Source organism: Diorhabda sublineata, chromosome 1 (assembly GCF_026230105.1).
Source record: "Diorhabda sublineata isolate icDioSubl1.1 chromosome 1, icDioSubl1.1, whole genome shotgun sequence".
NCBI lineage: Eukaryota > Metazoa > Arthropoda > Insecta > Coleoptera > Chrysomelidae > Diorhabda > Diorhabda sublineata.
Window position 1 is genome coordinate 10,505,193 of NC_079474.1, and position 18,924 is coordinate 10,524,116.

Genomic DNA, 18,924 nt, shown 5'->3' on the forward strand with positions numbered 1-18,924 from the left:
TAGGAACATCTTGAGGTATTGTGTCTTCCAATTCGTTTTCATTGAAATCTTCTTCATCGGAAACGACATTGACTTTGTCTGGAGGTAGCTCAACAATGTCAATAACATTCCACCATTCTTCGTCATCGAGTTGTGCAAGAAAATTAAAATCATTATCAAGGGCTTCTCTTAGCTCCGAGAAAGTGGGAAATTTCATAGAGTCCATCTCTAAAAAAAAGAAAAAACAATAATAATAATAAAAGGAAAAATATATACATAATAAAAAAATATATAGTATGAAAAATAAAATAAAATAAATAAAAGATAAAATAAAACAATGATAATTATTGTACCTACACCTTCTGGAATCCCCAAATGGGGGATATAAAAAATAATATTTTTCAAATTACGAATATTATTACATAAATTGTACTCACTTCCTCCGGATTTGAAGATTTCAAAATTAAATTTTAAATATTCAAAGTAAAAAGCAGAATCAACAGTTGCGCTAATTCTTCAAAAACACCCGCGATCCCCAAATGGGGCCCACGTCAGGGAACGGGTTAGTAACCAAACAATGACACTGTACCTGAGAATTAATAATAAACAGCAATTCAAGGGGAATAAATAATTTTCAATGTTTACCATATACAAAGAAATCAACCCATTCGCTGATCGCATACTTCCACTCGCCTACCTTGGGAAAAAGGATCATCAAACGTCTACGACCCCATTAACTGACCTGAATCAAATACGTTCGGAATTTTTTTGAATTCTCTTAAAAAACAAAATTCTTTTTAAATAAAAACATTTCATGCTCAAAATATTTGTCCATGGAAATTTCAAATTGATAAGATAGTTAATGACATTGACTATTCGGTCTTATCAGGATTTTTATAATGTGTGTATACCAAGTATTTCGATATTATTCATATTTACGGTATGATTCCTGAAGTTTTTTTTGTCAATTTTGAAAGATAAAGAATGAAAAAGCCTTACTGGAGATGATAGAATTGTTCTGAATAGACCAAATAACGAAAAAAGTTAATTATCATAACAAGATATTAAATTTAAGTAATTTTATTTTATAAAATGAAAATAACCCTGTACGTTTTGAATAAAAAATTTTAAAGTATTTAAATAATTGTATATTCAGATACATTTTGTCCTTTGCACAACAGCATAAAGAATAGTAGGTTCATATAATGAGAAACACAAATTTTCTTCTTATAGATTTTCTATTGATATCTTCAATAGGTAAGTAGAACTTGATGTATAACGAATAGGTGGAAATTGTAATAATTTCTTTTAGATGCCTTCTTCGCAGTCAAAAAAACAGATTTAGGTTTCTACTTTTATAATTCCGCGAATATTTTAAATGGTATGAAGGTAGATATTACCAACCGGTCAGACGTAGCTCGTGTTGGCTTCAATCCTAACAAAGATACTTTTTTTTACTTCCATGGTTATAACGATTCGTATATAAATCATGGACAAAAAATAAAGAACGCTATATTGAAAAATAACGATGTCAATGTTTTTTTATTCGATTGGAATATACCTTCTAATATTGTTTATCCTTTTTTACTGTTAATAATAAGAAAAACCGCAGTTTATGGAAGTGAGATGATTCATGAGTTTGCTACAAATGGTGTTTTGAATTTGAATCGTTCTACACTTTGTGGACATTCTTTCGGAGCTATTATTGCCGGTCATATTGGTAGTTTGTTAAATGGTAGAGCAGGTCAAGCGATTGGTAAGTGCTTAGTACCAATACAACTTTGATATTTGTTACACCATATTCCTTCGTCATTATCACATGATTCTTCGGTAGGAATGTGAAGAGATTGGAGTATACGAGGATGATCTAATAAGAACTTAGCCTAACCTAGAGAGGTAGCTACTTGAAAAATACCGTTGTATTAGAAAGTACAGAATTTATATCGTCACGCCACGTTGTTTAGTTTTTATTTAACAGCTATTAATAATGAACATTCTCAGTGGTCGTTTTGTGATACAATACTTTTATTTGAGAGGCGATAGCTCAACTAATATAAAATCTAAATTAGATTCTAGTCGGGTTGAAACTGCTCCTTCGTTATTAACAGTGAAATATTGGTTAGCAGAGTTTAAACGAGTCGTACCAACTGCGAAGACCAGCATAGCAGAAAATCCACAAAATAGTAATGAATGATCGCCGACTGACAGTGCGCGGGCTAGCGGATATAGTAGGCATTTAAAAAAGTGCGGTACATCGCATATCAACTGAAAATTTGGACGCGAGAAAGCTGCACGCAAAATGGGTGCCGTTTTTGTTCACAATGGAACAAAAACAGCGTCGTGAAGATGTTTCCTTTAAGGCAATGATCATTCCATCTGCAGGAAAGGTCATGGCGTCGTTTTTTTGGGATGTGCGTGGGATAATTTTCAATAACTATCTTGAGAAAAGAAATACTATCAACGGCAAGTATTATGCGAACTTATTCCAACGTTTCAGCGAATAAATCGAGCAATAATTGCCGCATTTGTCTAAGAAGAAAGTGTTGTTTCATCAAGACAATGCTGCAACTCATACATCCGTTATTGCAATGGTCAAAGTTTGAATAGCTACCTAACCCTATTCGCCAGAGTAAGCACCCTCAGATTATTTTCTATTCCCAGACCTAAATAAATGGTTCGATGGTTAAAAATTTTCCAACAATGAAGAGGTGATATCGGCAGTTAAGGGCTATTTTGAGGAATTGGACGATTCTTATTGTCGAACTTATTGAATATTGCTGGGAACAGTGTATGGAGCTAAAAAGAGATTACGTTGGAAAATAAAAAATAATATCGACGAAATGAATAGCTGTGACCCAATTTTCAGTTATTTTGTTGTTAAACGGATTCATCGGGTGAAAAGAAAATTGCAAAAGCCTGCGATATCAACGAGGTGGTACTTACGATAAAATGGCGATGGAGAAATTGTCAGAGAGGTCCAATAGATGTAAATCATATTCAAATTCATCTATAAACAAGTTTCTAATAGTTTTTTTGGAAATTTCAAATTATTTCTTGGTATTTTACAGGTTTAGATCCTACAAGTAAACTGATATCTTTCCAAATCACTTTTAAAGGAATGACGAAATCTAGTGCCCAATACGTTCAGATAATACATACTGATTTTATCATGGGTGATATCAGAGAATTAGGAACAGCAGATTTTTACGTCAACGGGGGTATAAGACAACCTAAATGTGGTTTAGATTTTGGAGAACATTGTTCCCACTTATCAGCCATAGATTATTACGTGGAATCTATATTAATGAATGATTTTATAGCGAAGAAATGTAGTAACTACTTAATGTATATATGGGGTTTGTGTGAAAGCAATACCATTTCATGTATGGGTGGATATCATTTGGATACAAAGTAAGTATGATAGTATAACCTCAAGCATAAGCAGATACGGGATGAGGTTTATTTATTTTTTATTACATTTTTCAATGGTTTGATATCAAGGCAGGCTTTACATAGATGCATACAGGCAAATGGCACACATAGATAGGCTTTGTACTCTACTTAAATAGGCGTAAAGTTCGCCTGGAGAATGGACTTTTAACTATGCACAGTCATCTAAGAAGTCATGTCTACACTATGGACATCACGATAGCCTGAAGTGCCACTAGAGCACGTAAGAGAATGAAAGTGTATACCACATCGCCTATGAATGCCCAGCACATACACTAGCGCGAATCAATCACTTGGACAAGTAAAGCTTAAGTAAGGAGTCGGCAACCTGTTCGTCCCTAAGGGTGCAATACTAAATTTGAAAATCACTGAAAGCCCATATTTTACAGATAATCAACAGGTGTAAATAGGCATTGAAAAAGCAGATTTTCATAACTTTATTTTGTTGGTGTCATACATAATGATACATACAATTCCTTGGGACACTCGGGTGTCCATATTTTCAACTGATTTCCTATAATTGGGAATATATTTAGAGTTTACGCTCCTTAAACAATTATCTAAATGTGAGTCATTAAGTTTTGTTCGGTATTTTCAGTTCCAAAAAATTTTATCATTACTATGCGTTTTTAAAATAATATCACTTTGCAAGTTTATTATTTCTCATTCACGTGTCTTCGATATTATGAAGCTCGAAATACACTGAAACTATTTCAAGGGCATTGTCTTCAGTAACATTGAATGGATTTATGAAAAAGCTTAGAATGGGATCTAATGCTGCAAAATCTTCAAATCTAGAAGAAAAAATTCTTGCATTAGTTTATCTATAATTTCTAAATATGATGTAGAAGTAAAATTTTCATTATTCAAATTTAAACTCTAAACGGTGTGTTTTATATTTGGGAAATGTGATAACGATTTTTTCAATAGATGGGATTTCAACAACACTAACTTGCATTTGAATGCATTTACTGAACTAATCATGTCAGCTATATGCTGATTTTTCTCTTGTATTTTTAATATTAATTCATTCAACTTTGCCAATCCTTATTTTTCAATTGATCGTTACATTCGCCTCTTGATGCAATAAAATCCTCTATTTGTGGCAAACGCATGTTAAACCGCTCAAATATTTCACCTCTGCTCAGCCACCTCACTTCAGTATGTAAAAGAACGTCCTCATCTTCTAAAAGTAATTTAAACAACCTGTGCTGCATAACACCCGATCTTATGGAATTAATAATTTTTGTTTCTATCGTAAATACGTTTCGAAAACCGATTGTTTTTGCGCATAACATTTCTTTATATATGAGGCAATGATAAGAAATAAATATCGGGAATAAGGAATCCTGTCTACATAAGGAAATAAATCCTTTTTTCTTACCAGTCATCGCTGGTGCCCCATCTGTTGTAATTGACGAACTTTTGTACAGGTAATTTTCCTCCTCTTCTCTTCTCCTCTGGTGCTTCCCGTTAATGGCAGAACTTTGAGGAATTCTTCTTTTCTTGTAATATCAGAAAATACCATCTTCGCGCAAATTGCTAATTGTGATATATTTGTCACGTCTGTCGATTCATCCATCTGTAGCGAAAAGAAAATACAATTTTCCATGTCATTTGCTAATTTTCCATCCAAATTCTCTGAAATTACTTCAATTCTTCTAGTAACAGTTCGTGTTGATAATTGCAACGTGTTTATAGCTGAAACTATTTTCAATTCTTCAAAAAGTGAATCAGCAGGTTCTAACATGGCATCTTTCACTAATTCTCCATCTATAAATGTTTTTTTATTCGGTCTTAAAATGTTGTTCAATATTACTTTTTTGGGGAATCGCAACACTATCATTACACAACAAACAATTACACTTCCCTTTGTAATCAATGAAACAATATAGATGTTCCCATTCATCATTAAAATAATATATTCTTTTTCTTTTATTTTTGTCCCATGAAGGGTTTTGAAAGAAAATAATTATTTTGAATTACTGGGTACTTTTAAATGCACGGTATACGCGGGGTCTATTCGAAATACGATAACACACTAATAAAAATTTCGTGCGTGTTATTAGATACGCTCAAGGTTAGGAAGCTGCTAATCTATGCACAATCCTAAACTCAACTGACTACTTGCTGTATATCGACGTTTGACAAAAGTAAATCGCTCTGGCAATCATACATTTACATTAGTCCAGCGACTGCCTATTAAAACTTTATCGGAGGCGCCATGGCGCCCGCGGGCGCCGCGTTGTCTACCCCTGGCCCGACTATCAAATTTAATTAATATTAATAATAGTTTTTAATATTTTCAGAGCCCGAGGCAAGTATTACGTAGAAACAAATCTGAAACCACCTTATGGTAAAGGCGAATGTTCCGTTGAAGAAACCGTCACGAAAATGAGTTTATAACTCAAATCATTTCATTGAAAATGTACATTTTGTGGAAAGTTGTCGCATAAATTGAGTTTGAACAAAGGAAACGTTAGATATTTTAGGTGTCCTCATATTTAAGATGACATACACATCCTGTAATATATTCAAATGTGTTCTGGAAATACAAGCGTTTGATTCGGGTATTGCAATATTGACTGTATGCATGTTCTGATTTCAAAACCAGTTGTGTACCAAGACAGCGAGATATGTTGGAAGATAAACAGCTGCGAACCCCTATAGATTTTAAAGCTATGACAGCAGCAGAATTCCGTATATTATTGAAATTGAATATAATCCCTCGTTAATAAACTATTTACCTATTGACAGATCTATTTCTATTGAATTTTTTGCTGTATTTTATACAAGGTGTACAGGAAATTGATACCAAAGCATCGTATATATGCTTCGAAATTTTTTAAATATACAATCTTAGTCCAAAATAACGCACCACCCCGATTTCTAAAAATATTTTTTTGTTAAATAAATTTAAATTAATATTGCTATTGTTTAACTTCTTTTCAATCATTTTGATGCAATAATAAGAAATTTGTAGTAATTTTGAGTGATTTTTAATGAGTAAAAAAATAAAAGCATTGCAATAAAACCAAATTTTCTTTAAAAAAAACTTCTAAACACGCCAGTGCTGTATCACTTCTTGGGGTATGTTCTCCCACACTCTAATGCCGCTTGCTCAAGCTCATTTAAATGTTGAGGAGATGGATTTCGACGACGAATGCGGCATTTTAAAATGTCCCAGAAATGCTCGATAGGTTTCATATCTGAACTTCTTGGTGGTCAGTCCAGGGTATGAATGCCTACTTCGAACCGGTCTCTCGAAATCTTTGCATCAATCTGCCAATGGTTGTGTCAAACAGATTTGCCACTTCCCGATAAATTTGTCCCTACCCAACTAACTCGGCTATTCTTTCAGCTTCGCGTTCACTCAACTGCCTAACTATAATCAATTTTTTGTTTAACTAACTCGACTTTAACACACCTTGATTGACTTAATTACTGCTGTCCACAAGTTGGTTCAACAATAGAATGAAAGAAGCATTAAAATATGCATAAAATGAAAATTTTAAAAAACCACAGAACCAGTCATTTATTAATAAGAAATTTTGCTACATTTTATCACTAACATTTGAAATACTTTATCCTTTTGTGATAGAAAAAAAAAGAACCCAAAAGATTGAGATTTTAGGTTTTGATATTGAAAGGGTGGTGCGCTATTTATGGCCACGAGTTTATTATTGTTAATGAGAATACTTTACTACAAAATTTTAGAAATTGATTACGTATATCCATGTACTTTATTTTAAATTAAAAATTGGAGATTGGTTAGATCTGCTTTTCTGTTTGGAATGATATTGATTGATATTGAAAGAACTATGTCATTTCAGCTGTGTAGAAGGTTTACACTAAAAGTATTAAACTTAGAAAGGACTTGATTTCATAGCAGCCATCTTATGAAGTTTGATATGACAACTTCCCACTTACACGCTTTTTTCGAGATAACAGAAAAAGTTTCCAAATAGATATTTTATTAGAAGGGACCATAATTCCAAACTTTCGATAAATATTTCATAACTTTCCCCATTGAAATGAATTAAAATGAAATAACTATTAATTCTCGATTAGTATTAGTTTAGAAGTAATAAAAACACATTGTTCAAATTATTTTATATTAGAATCAAATAGTTTTTGGAAAATGAATATTTCAATATGTTACAAAAACTAAGAAGTAGATCTAAGAATGTTATTTCATCTATATTATTGAAAAGATACAGTCACACTACTTCAATAACTGGGTAAGTCACTTTAAAACATTTTTAAATAAAATCTTTCATCAAAATGAATCTGAATGGAAGGGAAAAGATTTTGTTAACTGATACTGTTTACATTAACGTAACTTTAGAAGCAAGTAGTGCGTGTTTCTTATTAAAGCTATTGGTTAATATCACTTTTTTATTTTCGTAAAGAAAAGAAGGCTGCTGCAGCTCACAAATAAATATGTGATTTTTATAGTGCTGATTGCTAACAGAGCGCACGTGTCAGAAAATAAAAAAATGCGTTCTGGAGTTTGTTTTTTCAAAGATGAGCAACGTTCTGGTTGGCCTACTGAATTTGATTATGACCAAATCAAAAAATCAATTCTGATATTTAATATCAACAATTAATTAAACTGGATGAAATAATCAAAGGAAAACGTCCAGAATTATCAAATCGGAAAGGTTTAGTGCTCTGCCATCATAATGCAAGGCCTCACACATATTTGGCAACTCGTGGGAAACTATTGGGACGTGATGCGACATCAGCCATATAGTCTTGACGATGACCTTCAATCGCACTCGTTTCAGTTTTTTGCTGACAAAGACCGGACATTTCATGAGCGCGGTATCATGAAGGTGAAAAAAAAAACATGGCAAGAGCAAAAAGAAAAATATATAATCAATTGAAAACTGTTCTTTTCTAAGAAAAAGTACTTCATCTTATATTAAAAAACCCTTATTTTTATATTGATTCAATAGTTTCCATTTGTAGTACTCGATATCGTAATCGCCCACAAACAGTTGACGTTTCATTGGAAAAAACGGAATTATTTAAGGTATTTCCTGAAATAAATGAAGAGATACTTGACGAACAGCTAATTTATCTTGACGAATATCCAGATTATCGAAAAAGATATACCAAATTGATGTATTACAATACCCACGATATAAATCCAAGATTTCTATCTAGAGCTATATTCACAGTACATGCTTACAGACTTCTGGAAAAACCATCCCTTTTGACACTAGATAATATAAGAAAAGCTTGTATTCTTGGGTGGTGTCATAGAATGGTGAGTTTCTATTTGAAAAAAAAAATAGTAGATAAAACTTAATCATTTATTTCAGATAGATATTTCGATAATTATAGATGACGATATCGCAGATGACTCTAAAATACGTTACAACAAACCAACTTGGCACCAGCTCGACGAAGTAGGAATAAACAACGCTATTCTTGATGCCGCTTTCATAGAATCCGCCGCTCACTTCCTAATCATCAACCATTTTTCCAATCATTCCCAATACGTCAACATCCAAAGAGAATTATTAAGCTCTTACGCCCATACTAATGTGGCTCAACTGCATGAAATTAAGAAACGTAAAATTGAGGATTTAGAAAAATGTCAAAATTTTGCAAAATTTATTATCATGACACAACCAGTTGTTGCTTCAGCATTGTATTTGGCAAATATTGTTGATACAGACGCTCATGCTGCTTCCAAACAAATATGTTTGGATATCGCTCGTTTCCAAAAGATCGATGTAAGTAACTTATTCAATTTTCCCCATAATTGGGTAGACGACAATTTTTTTAACTTGATATGTATTCCAGGACGATGTGAAAGGGATAATGACTCCTTTCAGTGAAAGGCTGAAAGAATGTACGGATATTTCAGAAGGTAGGACTTCTTGGTTGGCGATTGAAGCTTATAAAAGAAGCAACGAAGCACAAAGGAAAATCTTACGTGACCACTATGGTAAAAATAATCAAAATTCGGTGGATAAAGTTTATAATCTATTCGAGGAATTACGTCTAGTTGAAGTTTATGAAAATCTAAGGGAGAAATTTTATGAAAAAACCTACTCAAAAATATATGAGCTACCTAAAATGTTACCACCTCAGTTGTATATAGATATATTAAATTATACTATGTGTGGAAATTATCTAGGATAACCAAAAATTATTATATTATAATATTTCATTTTATTCCGCTATCAACTGTGACATTTTAAGTCCCTCCATAGCATTAGGAAATGTTACATTTTTCATAATCTCCATATATCAGTTGTGAAAACTATTTATGTAAAAACCTGAGGCTAAAGTTTCGAATAATAATTTAATAAATACTGTAAAAGCTCACAATTATTTCATTATTACAATTTCAAGTAAGTCCATTTTCTGGGTGAATATTTTTTGAATTTCTGGTCTAGTGAATAAGGAGGTTGTTCAAGTAATTCAAACCCTATAATACGATTTTTTTGCATGGTAACATGAGATTTGTGTGCAGGGACGTTGTCCTGCAGCAACAAAACGACTTTATCTTTCCGCGTCTTTTCTCTTTTCACTTCAATTTTTTTCCCATAGAGTGATGAGTAATGTCGAATAGTAATCTCCAGTTATTTTTCTACCCTTATCCAAAAAATCAATCAAGATTACTCCGTGGCAATCCCAAAAAACTGGAGCAAGAACTTTTCCAGCAGATTTTTGGACACGAAACTTCATAGGTCTTGGAGAACCAGAGTGTCGCCATTCCATCGATTGTTGCTTTAAATGTACTCAACTCTCATCCATAGTAACAATTCGTTTTAAGTCTACATCGTTTTCAAATCGAGCACAGATCGAACGCGATGCTTCTATCCTTGCAAGCTTTTGATCAACATTCAAACAGTTGGGGATCCATTTTGCAGCAATTTTTCTCATGTACAAATTAACGTGAACTATAAGATGAAGATGTTCGTATGAAATATTCAGTGCTTCAGATATCCGTTTTAGCTCAATTCGACGGTCTGATAAAATCATGTCATGAACTGCATCGATATTTTCGGGGACTGACACAGAAACTGACCTTCCCGATCGGTCATCATCTTCAATGGAAAATTCACCTCTTTTGAAGTTTGCAGTCCAATTTTTTACGGTTGCATACGAAGGACATTGATCACCAAGGGTATTAAGCATATATTCGTAAATCTGCTTACCTCTTAACCATTTTAAATACAGGTTCTCTATGATGGCTTTTAATTTATTGCGAAGCTCTGGTTTACTTTTTTGAAGTCAGTTTTACACTGACACTTAATAAATTTTGTTTATGCATGGAACTGGTCTAGGCTAACTAGGTATCAATACATCCTTGTAGGTTTAGGAAGTTCATTTATTAAAATGTGATGTCTAAAACACCACCATGTAATGTAACGTCTACAGGAATAAAACAAAACCTAAAAAGTTTTATATGATAACCTTCCACTTATACGTTCTTTTTGAGATAACAGAAAAAGTTTCCAAGTAAATATTTTATTGGAAGTGACCATAATTTCATTCTTTCGATAAATTGTTCATAACTTTCTCCATTGAAATGAATTGAAATGCAATAACTATCAATTTTCGATTATTATTAATTTAGAAGTAATAGAAACACATTGTTCAAATTATTTTTCATTAGAATCAAATAGTTTTTGGAAAATAAATATTTCAATATGTTACAAAAATTAAGAAGTAGATTTCAGATTTTTATTCCTTCTATATTATTGAAAAGGTACAGTCATACTACTACAGTAACTGGGTAAGTCACTTTGAAACATTTTTATATAAAATTTTTGATCATAATGATTCTGAATGGAAGGAAAAAGATTTTGCTGAAAATATTTAATTATAAAGTTGGCAACTAAGTACTTTCGCTTTTTACTGATAGAGAGCGTTGCTTAATTTTTTTAGTTAACTTATGTTAGTGCTGTACATTGCCGTTTGTCACGTGATACTGGTCACATTGACGTAACTTTAGAAGCAAGTAGTGCGTGACTTTAATTGTGGGTTAATTTTAAATGGAGTGTGGAAACGAACATTTTTGTTATATTTTTCTATTTTATTTCCGTAAAAGAAAGAAAGCTGCTGCGGCTCATAAAGAAATATGTGATGTTTATAGTGCTGATTGCTAACAGAGCGCACGTGTTCGAATTGTTTTAAAAAAATATGTTCTGAACATTTTTCCCTCAAATATGAACAACGTTCTGGTTGTCAATTGTCAATTCTGATGTTTAATATCAAGAATTAATGAAATTGGATGAAGCAGTCAAAGAAAAATGGCGTTCTTCTTCTTCTATTGCCTTGTACCTATAGTGCGTTAGCGATTATTTTATGGTCAGACATCTAATCATAGCTCACCGGTGTTATTTATGCCAGTCTCTCTCTCAGTCCCCGCTCTTCTTAGTACATCCTCGTTCGAAAAATGGCCAGAATTATCAAGTTTAGAACTCCACCATCATAATGCAAGGCCTCATACATATTTGGCAAGTCGTGGGAAACTATTGGAGATTGGCTGGGAAGTGATGCCACATCCTCCATACAACCCTGATCTGTTATCATCTGATTACCATTTATTTCGAAAGTTTTGAATGGTCAAACTTTCACAAATGACGGTGACCTTCAATCGCATCTAGTTCAGAAGCTGAAAAAAGATGGCAAAAGGTCGCTGAGTAAAATAGGAATGATAGAATTGATTAGAAACTATTCTTTATTGAAAAAAGTACTTTATTTTATACTATAAAACCCTTACTTTTATATTGATTCAATAGTTTCCATTTGTAGTACTCGATATTGTAATCGCCCACAAACAGTTGACGTTTCATTGGAAAAAACGGAATTATTTAAGGTATTTCCTGAAATAAATGAAGAGATACTTGACGAACAGCTAATTTATCTTGACGAATATCCAGATTATCGAAAAAGATATACCAAATTGATGTATTACAATACCCACGATATAAATCCAAGATTTCTATCTAGAGCTATATTCACAGTACATGCTTACAGACTTTTGGAAAAACCATCCCTTTTGACACTAGATAATATAAGAAAAGCTTGTATTCTTGGGTGGTGTCATAGAATGGTGAGTTTCTATTTGAAAAAAAAAATAGTAGATAAAACTTAATCATTTATTTCAGATAGATATTTCGATAATTATAGATGACGATATCGCAGATGACTCTAAAATACGTTACAACAAACCAACTTGGCACCAGCTCGACGAAGTAGGAATAAACAACGCTATTCTTGATGCCGCTTTCATAGAATCCGCCGCTCACTTCCTAATCATCAACCATTTTTCCAATCATCCCCAATACGTTAACATCCATAGAGAATTATTAGGCTCTTACGCCCATACTAATGTGGCTCAATTGCATGAAATTAAAAAACGTAAAATTGAAGATTTAGAAAAATGTCAAAATTTTATAAAATTTTTTGACATCACTCAACCAGTTGTTGCTTCAGCGTTGTATTTGGCAAATATTGTTGATACAGACGCTCATGCTGCTTCCAAACAAATATGTTTGGATATGGCTCGTTTCCAAAAGATCGATGTAAGTAACTTCAAAATTCTCCATAATTTAGTAGACGACAGCTTTGTTTTAACTCAATGTTTATTCCAGGACGACGTAAAAGGGATAATGACTCCTTTCAGTGAGAAGCTGAAAGAATGTACGGATATTTCAGAAGGTAGGACTTCCTGGTTGGCGATTGAAGCTTATAAAAGAAGCAACGAAGCGCAAAGGAAAATCTTACGTGATCACTATGGTAAAAATAATCAAAATTCGGTGGATAAAGTTTATAATCTGTTCGAGGAATTACGTCTAGTTGAAGTTTATGAAAATCTAAGGGAGGAATTTTATGAAAAAACCTACTCAAAAATATATGAACTACCTAAAATGTTACCACCTCAATTGTATATAGATTTATTAAATTATATTATGAGTGGAAATTATCTAGTATAAACAAAAATTATAATATAATATTTTATCTAATTTCGCTATCAACTGTCACATTTTAAGTCCCTCCATGACATTAGGAAACTTCTCATTTTTCACAATCTTCTGATATCAGTTATGAAAAGTAGTTATGTAAAAACTTCAAGTAAAAGTTTTAAAGAATAATTTAATAATTGCTGTAAAAGATGACATTCATTTCATTATTCCAATTTGAAGTAAGTACATTTTCTGGGTGAATATTCTTTTGAACTTTTGGTCTGCATTATCTGCTAGGTCTAGCGTCTCCAGGAGTTTGTTGAGGCAACAGTGCCCGACCTATATTCGCCTATATTGAAACGAAAATCTCATAGAAACCCAAATTCAAAAGAGAAAAGTTCTCTTTCAAGAAGACCAAGTAATGGAAGTCTATTATCAGCGATTATTGGTTATTTTAAGAGTCAAAGAACAACCCTATATTGATAGAAAGTATAATCGTTGTAATAAAATTTTATGCAAAAACTAAAATTTTTTTAGAATTAGTCCAGTAACCTTATATGGACCTTGCGTCAAATCCGGTAGTTTTGATTTTTTGCTTACTTGTTTATGATATTGGCCCAATGAATAATCCGAGTTTGTAACCTCGAGCGCTAAACGCAACCTTTTCAAAAATCGAAAAAACCGTGAAATTTTCGATTTTACTTCAGTTTTTGGCAATTTTAACCCTGAAGCACTAGTTTTTTGACAATATCTATACAATGCATTTCTAAAGTAGACAAAATTTGCTACAATTTGAGATCAAAACCGTCTTTATTAACCCAACGTTTTGAGATAAAGCTATTTAGAATATATAAATGTTTTCAAACTTGGTCAATTTTTAGCAATATTTGTTGTTCTGAGTGTATTTTGATCCTGTTTATCCCAAAAAAATACCTCCCCCCAACATAAGTCAGTGGATTCTGAAGAGTTTTGAGGGGTCAATAATCCCCCCCTCTTTACAATTTTCATTTTTATCTTTCTAACCCTGTTGTAGGTACTATCGAAGCCATAATATTTCTGTACTTTTTATGAAGGGATGTTCAACAAGAAAGTTAAATATAATTCAATAAAAAAATAATCTCAGTACAATATGAGAATAAATTTAATTCAAGACAATTCAAGGGAGTAAATTGAGTAAATTTTTCCCTCTTGAAACGGCAAGGTAGGGGTTCTTCCGTATGTGGATCCCTGTCTGGGGAAGGGGATGTCTCATCGATGTCTTGTGCCCACAAGACATCCTCCTTCATGTCCACGTCGGGCAGGTCCTTACCTTCAATGGAATAAAAGTCAATTTCAAGTGCAACATCCGGAACGTTGTCACAGGAGGTTCCTCTGCATTGCCTGCAAGTGAAACCGAACAGCGTCTCGTGTAGGAGGTAACCTGGACAGATTGAAGCTTTTTATGTTGCAGCCCTCGCAAATGGATGGTAGCGCAGCTCGTCAAGGTTTAGAGTGTTAGGGTTGCCTCCGTAAAGAGCAAGTGTGACTCGCTCTCCCGCTGCTGCTATTTCGTCAGATATAGAGTCGTTGTCGAGAAAAACCGCAGCTTCCTCTGCAACGTCGGTACTCTTTTCAAACATGGAGATCATTTGCTTCTTCCCTATGCCAAAGAAGCAAGATGTTGAGTCACATCCACTGAAGGCATGAATGAAAAGGAAGAGCTCTGGTTTCAAGGAGGAATTTGGAGAGGTGACATGACATCTGACGCTTTACCTCTTCCAGATTTGCTGAAAAAAATTTCACGTTGCCTTGCGATCGCAGTGAGGATGATCAACAAGTCAATGTCCTCATCAATGACTACCACTACATCGTGGGTAGAGGCAACAGTTACAGCTGTAGTGATGATGAGCCTATCAGCATCTTCCTCTGCCTGGAGTACTTGAATGTTGTGAGGAAATTGGAAATATAATCAATCAACTAGGTAAAATTTTTTATATAGCATTCTATTTATAAAGAATCTGGCTTACGTTAGTGGGGGGAGGGGGATATTTTTTTGGAAGAAACAAGATCAAAATTCGCTAAGACCACAGAACAAAAAAATATTGCTAATAATTGACAAGTTTGAAAACATTTATATATTCTAAATAGCTTTATCTCAGAAACTGTTGGGTCTACAAAGACGGTTTTGGTTTCAAATTGTAGCAAATTTAGTCTACTTTGAAAATGTATTATGTAGGTATTGTCAAAAAACTAGTGCTTCAGGGTTAAAATTGTCAAAAGCTGAAATAAAGTCTAAAATTTAATGGTTTTTTCGATTTTTGATAAGGTTGCTTTCAGCACTCGAGATCACAAATTTAAATTATTCATTGGACTAACATTATAAATAAATGAGCAAAAAATCAGAACTACTGGATTTGACGCCCCCCCTCTTTCAGACTAGAAGTTTACTGGACGTTTCCTAAAACTATATGATTATGAGTTAGATTATGCAAAAAATAAATTAGAAATGTTTAAAATAAGGCAAAATTACAGGTAATGAACAGTTGTCTTCGACCTCCTGTCCCGTCCTTTTTAAATATGACGCAATAATTATCAGAAACAGACACCAACTTCCGTCAAAAACATTTCCGTCACAACCAGTGGAATTAGTTAATATAAAACCACTTTTTATTTAATTAAGATATGTAACAGTGATTTTTTTATCGAATTTTTTCTTAGATATTAATAATGAAACAATTAAACTGTCTCTATATGCTATATTAAATGAATTAAAAATGGTTTTCCATTCATCCTTTGTTTCCAATTATCGTTATATGTATCTACGATATTTGCATGGCTCAAATAGAATAATATTTATCCTTGTGGTCCTTTAATCCCTCTATTTGCTACTGTTCCATTGTTTACTGGGGAATTATCACGTATTATAATACGTGTTTTCATATGAAACGTCAATTTTTCATTTGAATTATTCACTCTTCCTTCGCATAATGCAACATATAAGATTTTTATTCGTTGATGAATTGATACGACCGTGGATTCGTTTTACAAAATCCTTTTTCCAAAATCAAGATATTAAAATCGATCGAAAAGAAAACGCCGTAATATCGGTTTGAAGTTGGCTTATCCCTTCAAATAAAATTCTTATCATTTTCTCAATAGCTGCAACGTGAGAAGTCGAACAAAAGCTTATATTAGACAATTTAATCGAACATGTTTGAGCAAGATGGGGAACGTAATTCAAATCATAAATTTACATTTCAAATACAATATTTATCATGTTCAAGTTAGTTTCTAAGTAAGGGTTTTGAATCAACATATACCCGGTGTCCCGGTATCATTTCAAAAATATCAAAACTATTAACACTGGTCGACGAAAAGGTAGTGGAATTGCTTGGAATATGAGAGATAGAATGATGAAACTGCAGACCGATCAATATAGATAGACATTTAAAATAATGTATCGTTTTTCGTATTTATTCACGCTCTTTCTATTCGAGTAGTGAATTAATAAACACTATTCCTTACGTTCTTAATTTACGAGAGCCGTTTTTTTTTTTCAACCTCCGATAGATAGTGCAGATGCTACGCGGGCAGAAGAAAGCGGACACGCGCTGTAGGTAACTACGACATTCAGGCGTCAATCGGCGTTGTGCTACAGCCACGTAAACATGCCCGCCATTATTGATGCTCCCGTCAAGTGTGAATTGCGAAGTGTGATTCGTTTTCTACAGGCGAATAATGGGGAAAATTTCATGACTGATGGTGTTGTGCGTGAATGGTATCGAAAGTTTAAAGATGGCCGTAGTGATGTGCATGCTGAAGGGAGCCAAGGACGCAAATATGTCGTTTCAGATGACCTAGTTTAACGAGTTTACGGAATAGTTAAAGAAAATCGCAGAATCACCATTACTTTGTCTACGGAATTTTCAGAAGTTTCAAAGTCAGTTTTGTACTTTACTGGAATTGATTGAAGACGGTATTAAAAAGCTTGTTACAGATATGACAAATGTTTCACTTTCTTCAGGTATTATTTCGAAAAGTAACCAAGTGTACCAATCTTTTGGTTATAAAATTATTTACACTAACAATACACTCAACTTATGATAATTTACTCATGAATATCACTTGAAGAATCATTTATATACCTAAATAAAATTCTTCAAAGTTATAGAACAAAAAGAAATAAATAAATAGACTTTCCTAGAAATTTTTTAAAAGGAATATTGTAAATAAACCAACTTCTATGAAAAAATTTATAGAAGGAAACATCAAATGCGCGTCCGCCATTTATAAAAAACAGATGAAAGGCACCGTGCGAATTCGCCGAATTTTAAAATTCTATTATACTGGACGGGGCCGGCCTAAAGACCAAATTCGCGAGCTTATTTCGAAGCAATAACAAAAATTTCTGTAAAGCCAAATATTGGTGGAGAGCTGGGTTTACCATTACAAATAAAGTTTTAAAAATCCTCATCGATCCTACGTGTGGTACAAAAGTTATTCGGGATCAAAGGTCATAGGTTTCTTGGATTCCTCTCTAAAACGGTAATTTTTATCAAAAAAAAACCTCAAACCCAACTTGTAGATCTTAAAATTCTCTACAAAAATGCAATTTTATTCCTTTAGAGTTACCATTCCTGAGATATTTTCAATTACCAAAAAAAGTTCTATAAAATATTTTTATAGAATATTTTTTAAACGTATTACTGCTGAAAAATAGCAAATAATTTTTGAAGCGCGTCGTCGACCATTCTCTCAAAAAACAAAATTCTTCAAATCTATTTAGATTAAGTTACTTAAGATAGTTGAAATATTTGATAAAAATTTAAAAATCATAACATATCAATTTTTGAGGTATATATATTTAATTCAGAAAAATCAATGGGTTGGAGATACGATAATAGGTGTAAGGATTTTTTCGTTCGAAATATAATAAAAAATATAAAGACAAAATAATTCATTGTCAAAAATGCATTTTTTTCTGGCTTATTCAGCTTTTCGTTGCTTAAGCAATAATATCAAAAGATATCAAGATATCAAGTGTCATCCTACACTTTAAAAAAATTACGACTTAAAACAATTTTGCAAACGAATGCGCCACTACGCTCTGTTCTGAATATATATAAAAGAGACGAACTGGTATTTCTACTTATCTTAAGTGCCTGATCATGTATAAACGTGCCTGGATACAATTTTTGTAAAGAATTTTGAGATCTACAACTTAGTTTTGGCGTTTTTTATGATAAAACATACCGATAGTGAGAAAAATCCAATACCTTTGACCCCGAATAGGATCGATGGGAACTTTCAAAACTTAATTTGTAATAGTAAATCCCAGCAATATTTGGGATATTTTTCCGGGAATTTTTGTTATTTGACCACTATTTTTATGACTAAATTGACCGGACTATTTCCGACGACCTACCTAAGCTTGAGGCAACTCAGTTACTAATTATTGCTTTTAAAGGGGAGCAGAGCATCACATATTGCCCGTAAAAAATGCCATCCAACATTCTAGTTCTATGGAAACAAGTAGGAAATTTCATTTATGCAGAGCTAGTCGAGAGCAACCAAGGGA

At 33.0% G+C, this 18,924-nt stretch overlaps 3 protein-coding genes across 3 annotated transcripts; all 3 read left to right on the forward strand.

Moving 5' to 3' along the window:
• Nucleotides 1-1,605: 1,605 nt before the first annotated feature.
• LOC130451525 (phospholipase A1 VesT1.02-like) lies at nucleotides 1,606-5,835 on the forward strand. The gene is made up of 3 exons (XM_056790604.1): nucleotides 1,606-1,735; nucleotides 3,048-3,390; nucleotides 5,739-5,835. Exons 1-3 carry the CDS (start codon nucleotides 1,606-1,608, stop codon nucleotides 5,833-5,835), a joined length of 570 nt encoding a protein of 189 aa, XP_056646582.1.
• Nucleotides 5,836-7,584: 1,749 nt separating this feature from the next.
• LOC130451558 (farnesyl pyrophosphate synthase-like) lies at nucleotides 7,585-12,293 on the forward strand. Its single transcript, XM_056790652.1, has 5 exons — nucleotides 7,585-7,670; nucleotides 8,404-8,704; nucleotides 8,760-9,176; nucleotides 9,247-9,391; nucleotides 12,214-12,293. The coding sequence occupies exons 1-5, from the start codon at nucleotides 7,585-7,587 to the stop codon at nucleotides 12,291-12,293; spliced, it is 1,029 nt and encodes a 342-aa protein (XP_056646630.1).
• A 74-nt stretch (nucleotides 12,294-12,367) lies between these two features.
• Nucleotides 12,368-13,397, forward strand: LOC130451564 (farnesyl pyrophosphate synthase-like). The gene is made up of 4 exons (XM_056790664.1): nucleotides 12,368-12,514; nucleotides 12,570-12,822; nucleotides 12,898-12,986; nucleotides 13,056-13,397. The coding sequence occupies exons 1-4, from the start codon at nucleotides 12,368-12,370 to the stop codon at nucleotides 13,395-13,397; spliced, it is 831 nt and encodes a 276-aa protein (XP_056646642.1).
• The last annotated feature ends 5,527 nt before the right edge of the window (nucleotides 13,398-18,924 follow it).

Excerpts from the sequence above, each read along its gene's own strand:
- LOC130451564 (XM_056790664.1), top strand. The coding sequence starts at position 12,368 with ATGTATTACAATACCCACGATATAAATCCAAGATTTCTATCTAGAGCT. Across the intron at positions 12,515-12,569 it reads TTGGGTGGTGTCATAGAATG|ATAGATATTTCGATAATTAT; the intron begins GTGAGTTTCTAT and ends CATTTATTTCAG. Across the intron at positions 12,823-12,897 it reads ATTGCATGAAATTAAAAAAC|CGTTGTATTTGGCAAATATT; the intron begins GTAAAATTGAAG and ends TTGTTGCTTCAG.
- LOC130451558 (XM_056790652.1), top strand. The coding sequence starts at position 7,585 with ATGTTACAAAAACTAAGAAGTAGATCTAAGAATGTTATTTCATCTATA. Across the intron at positions 8,705-8,759 it reads TTGGGTGGTGTCATAGAATG|ATAGATATTTCGATAATTAT; the intron begins GTGAGTTTCTAT and ends CATTTATTTCAG. Across the intron at positions 9,177-9,246 it reads CTCGTTTCCAAAAGATCGAT|GACGATGTGAAAGGGATAAT; the intron begins GTAAGTAACTTA and ends TATGTATTCCAG.
- LOC130451525 (XM_056790604.1), top strand. The coding sequence starts at position 1,606 with ATGATTCATGAGTTTGCTACAAATGGTGTTTTGAATTTGAATCGTTCT. Across the intron at positions 1,736-3,047 it reads TAGAGCAGGTCAAGCGATTG|GTTTAGATCCTACAAGTAAA; the intron begins GTAAGTGCTTAG and ends GGTATTTTACAG. Across the intron at positions 3,391-5,738 it reads GGATATCATTTGGATACAAA|AGCCCGAGGCAAGTATTACG; the intron begins GTAAGTATGATA and ends TAATATTTTCAG.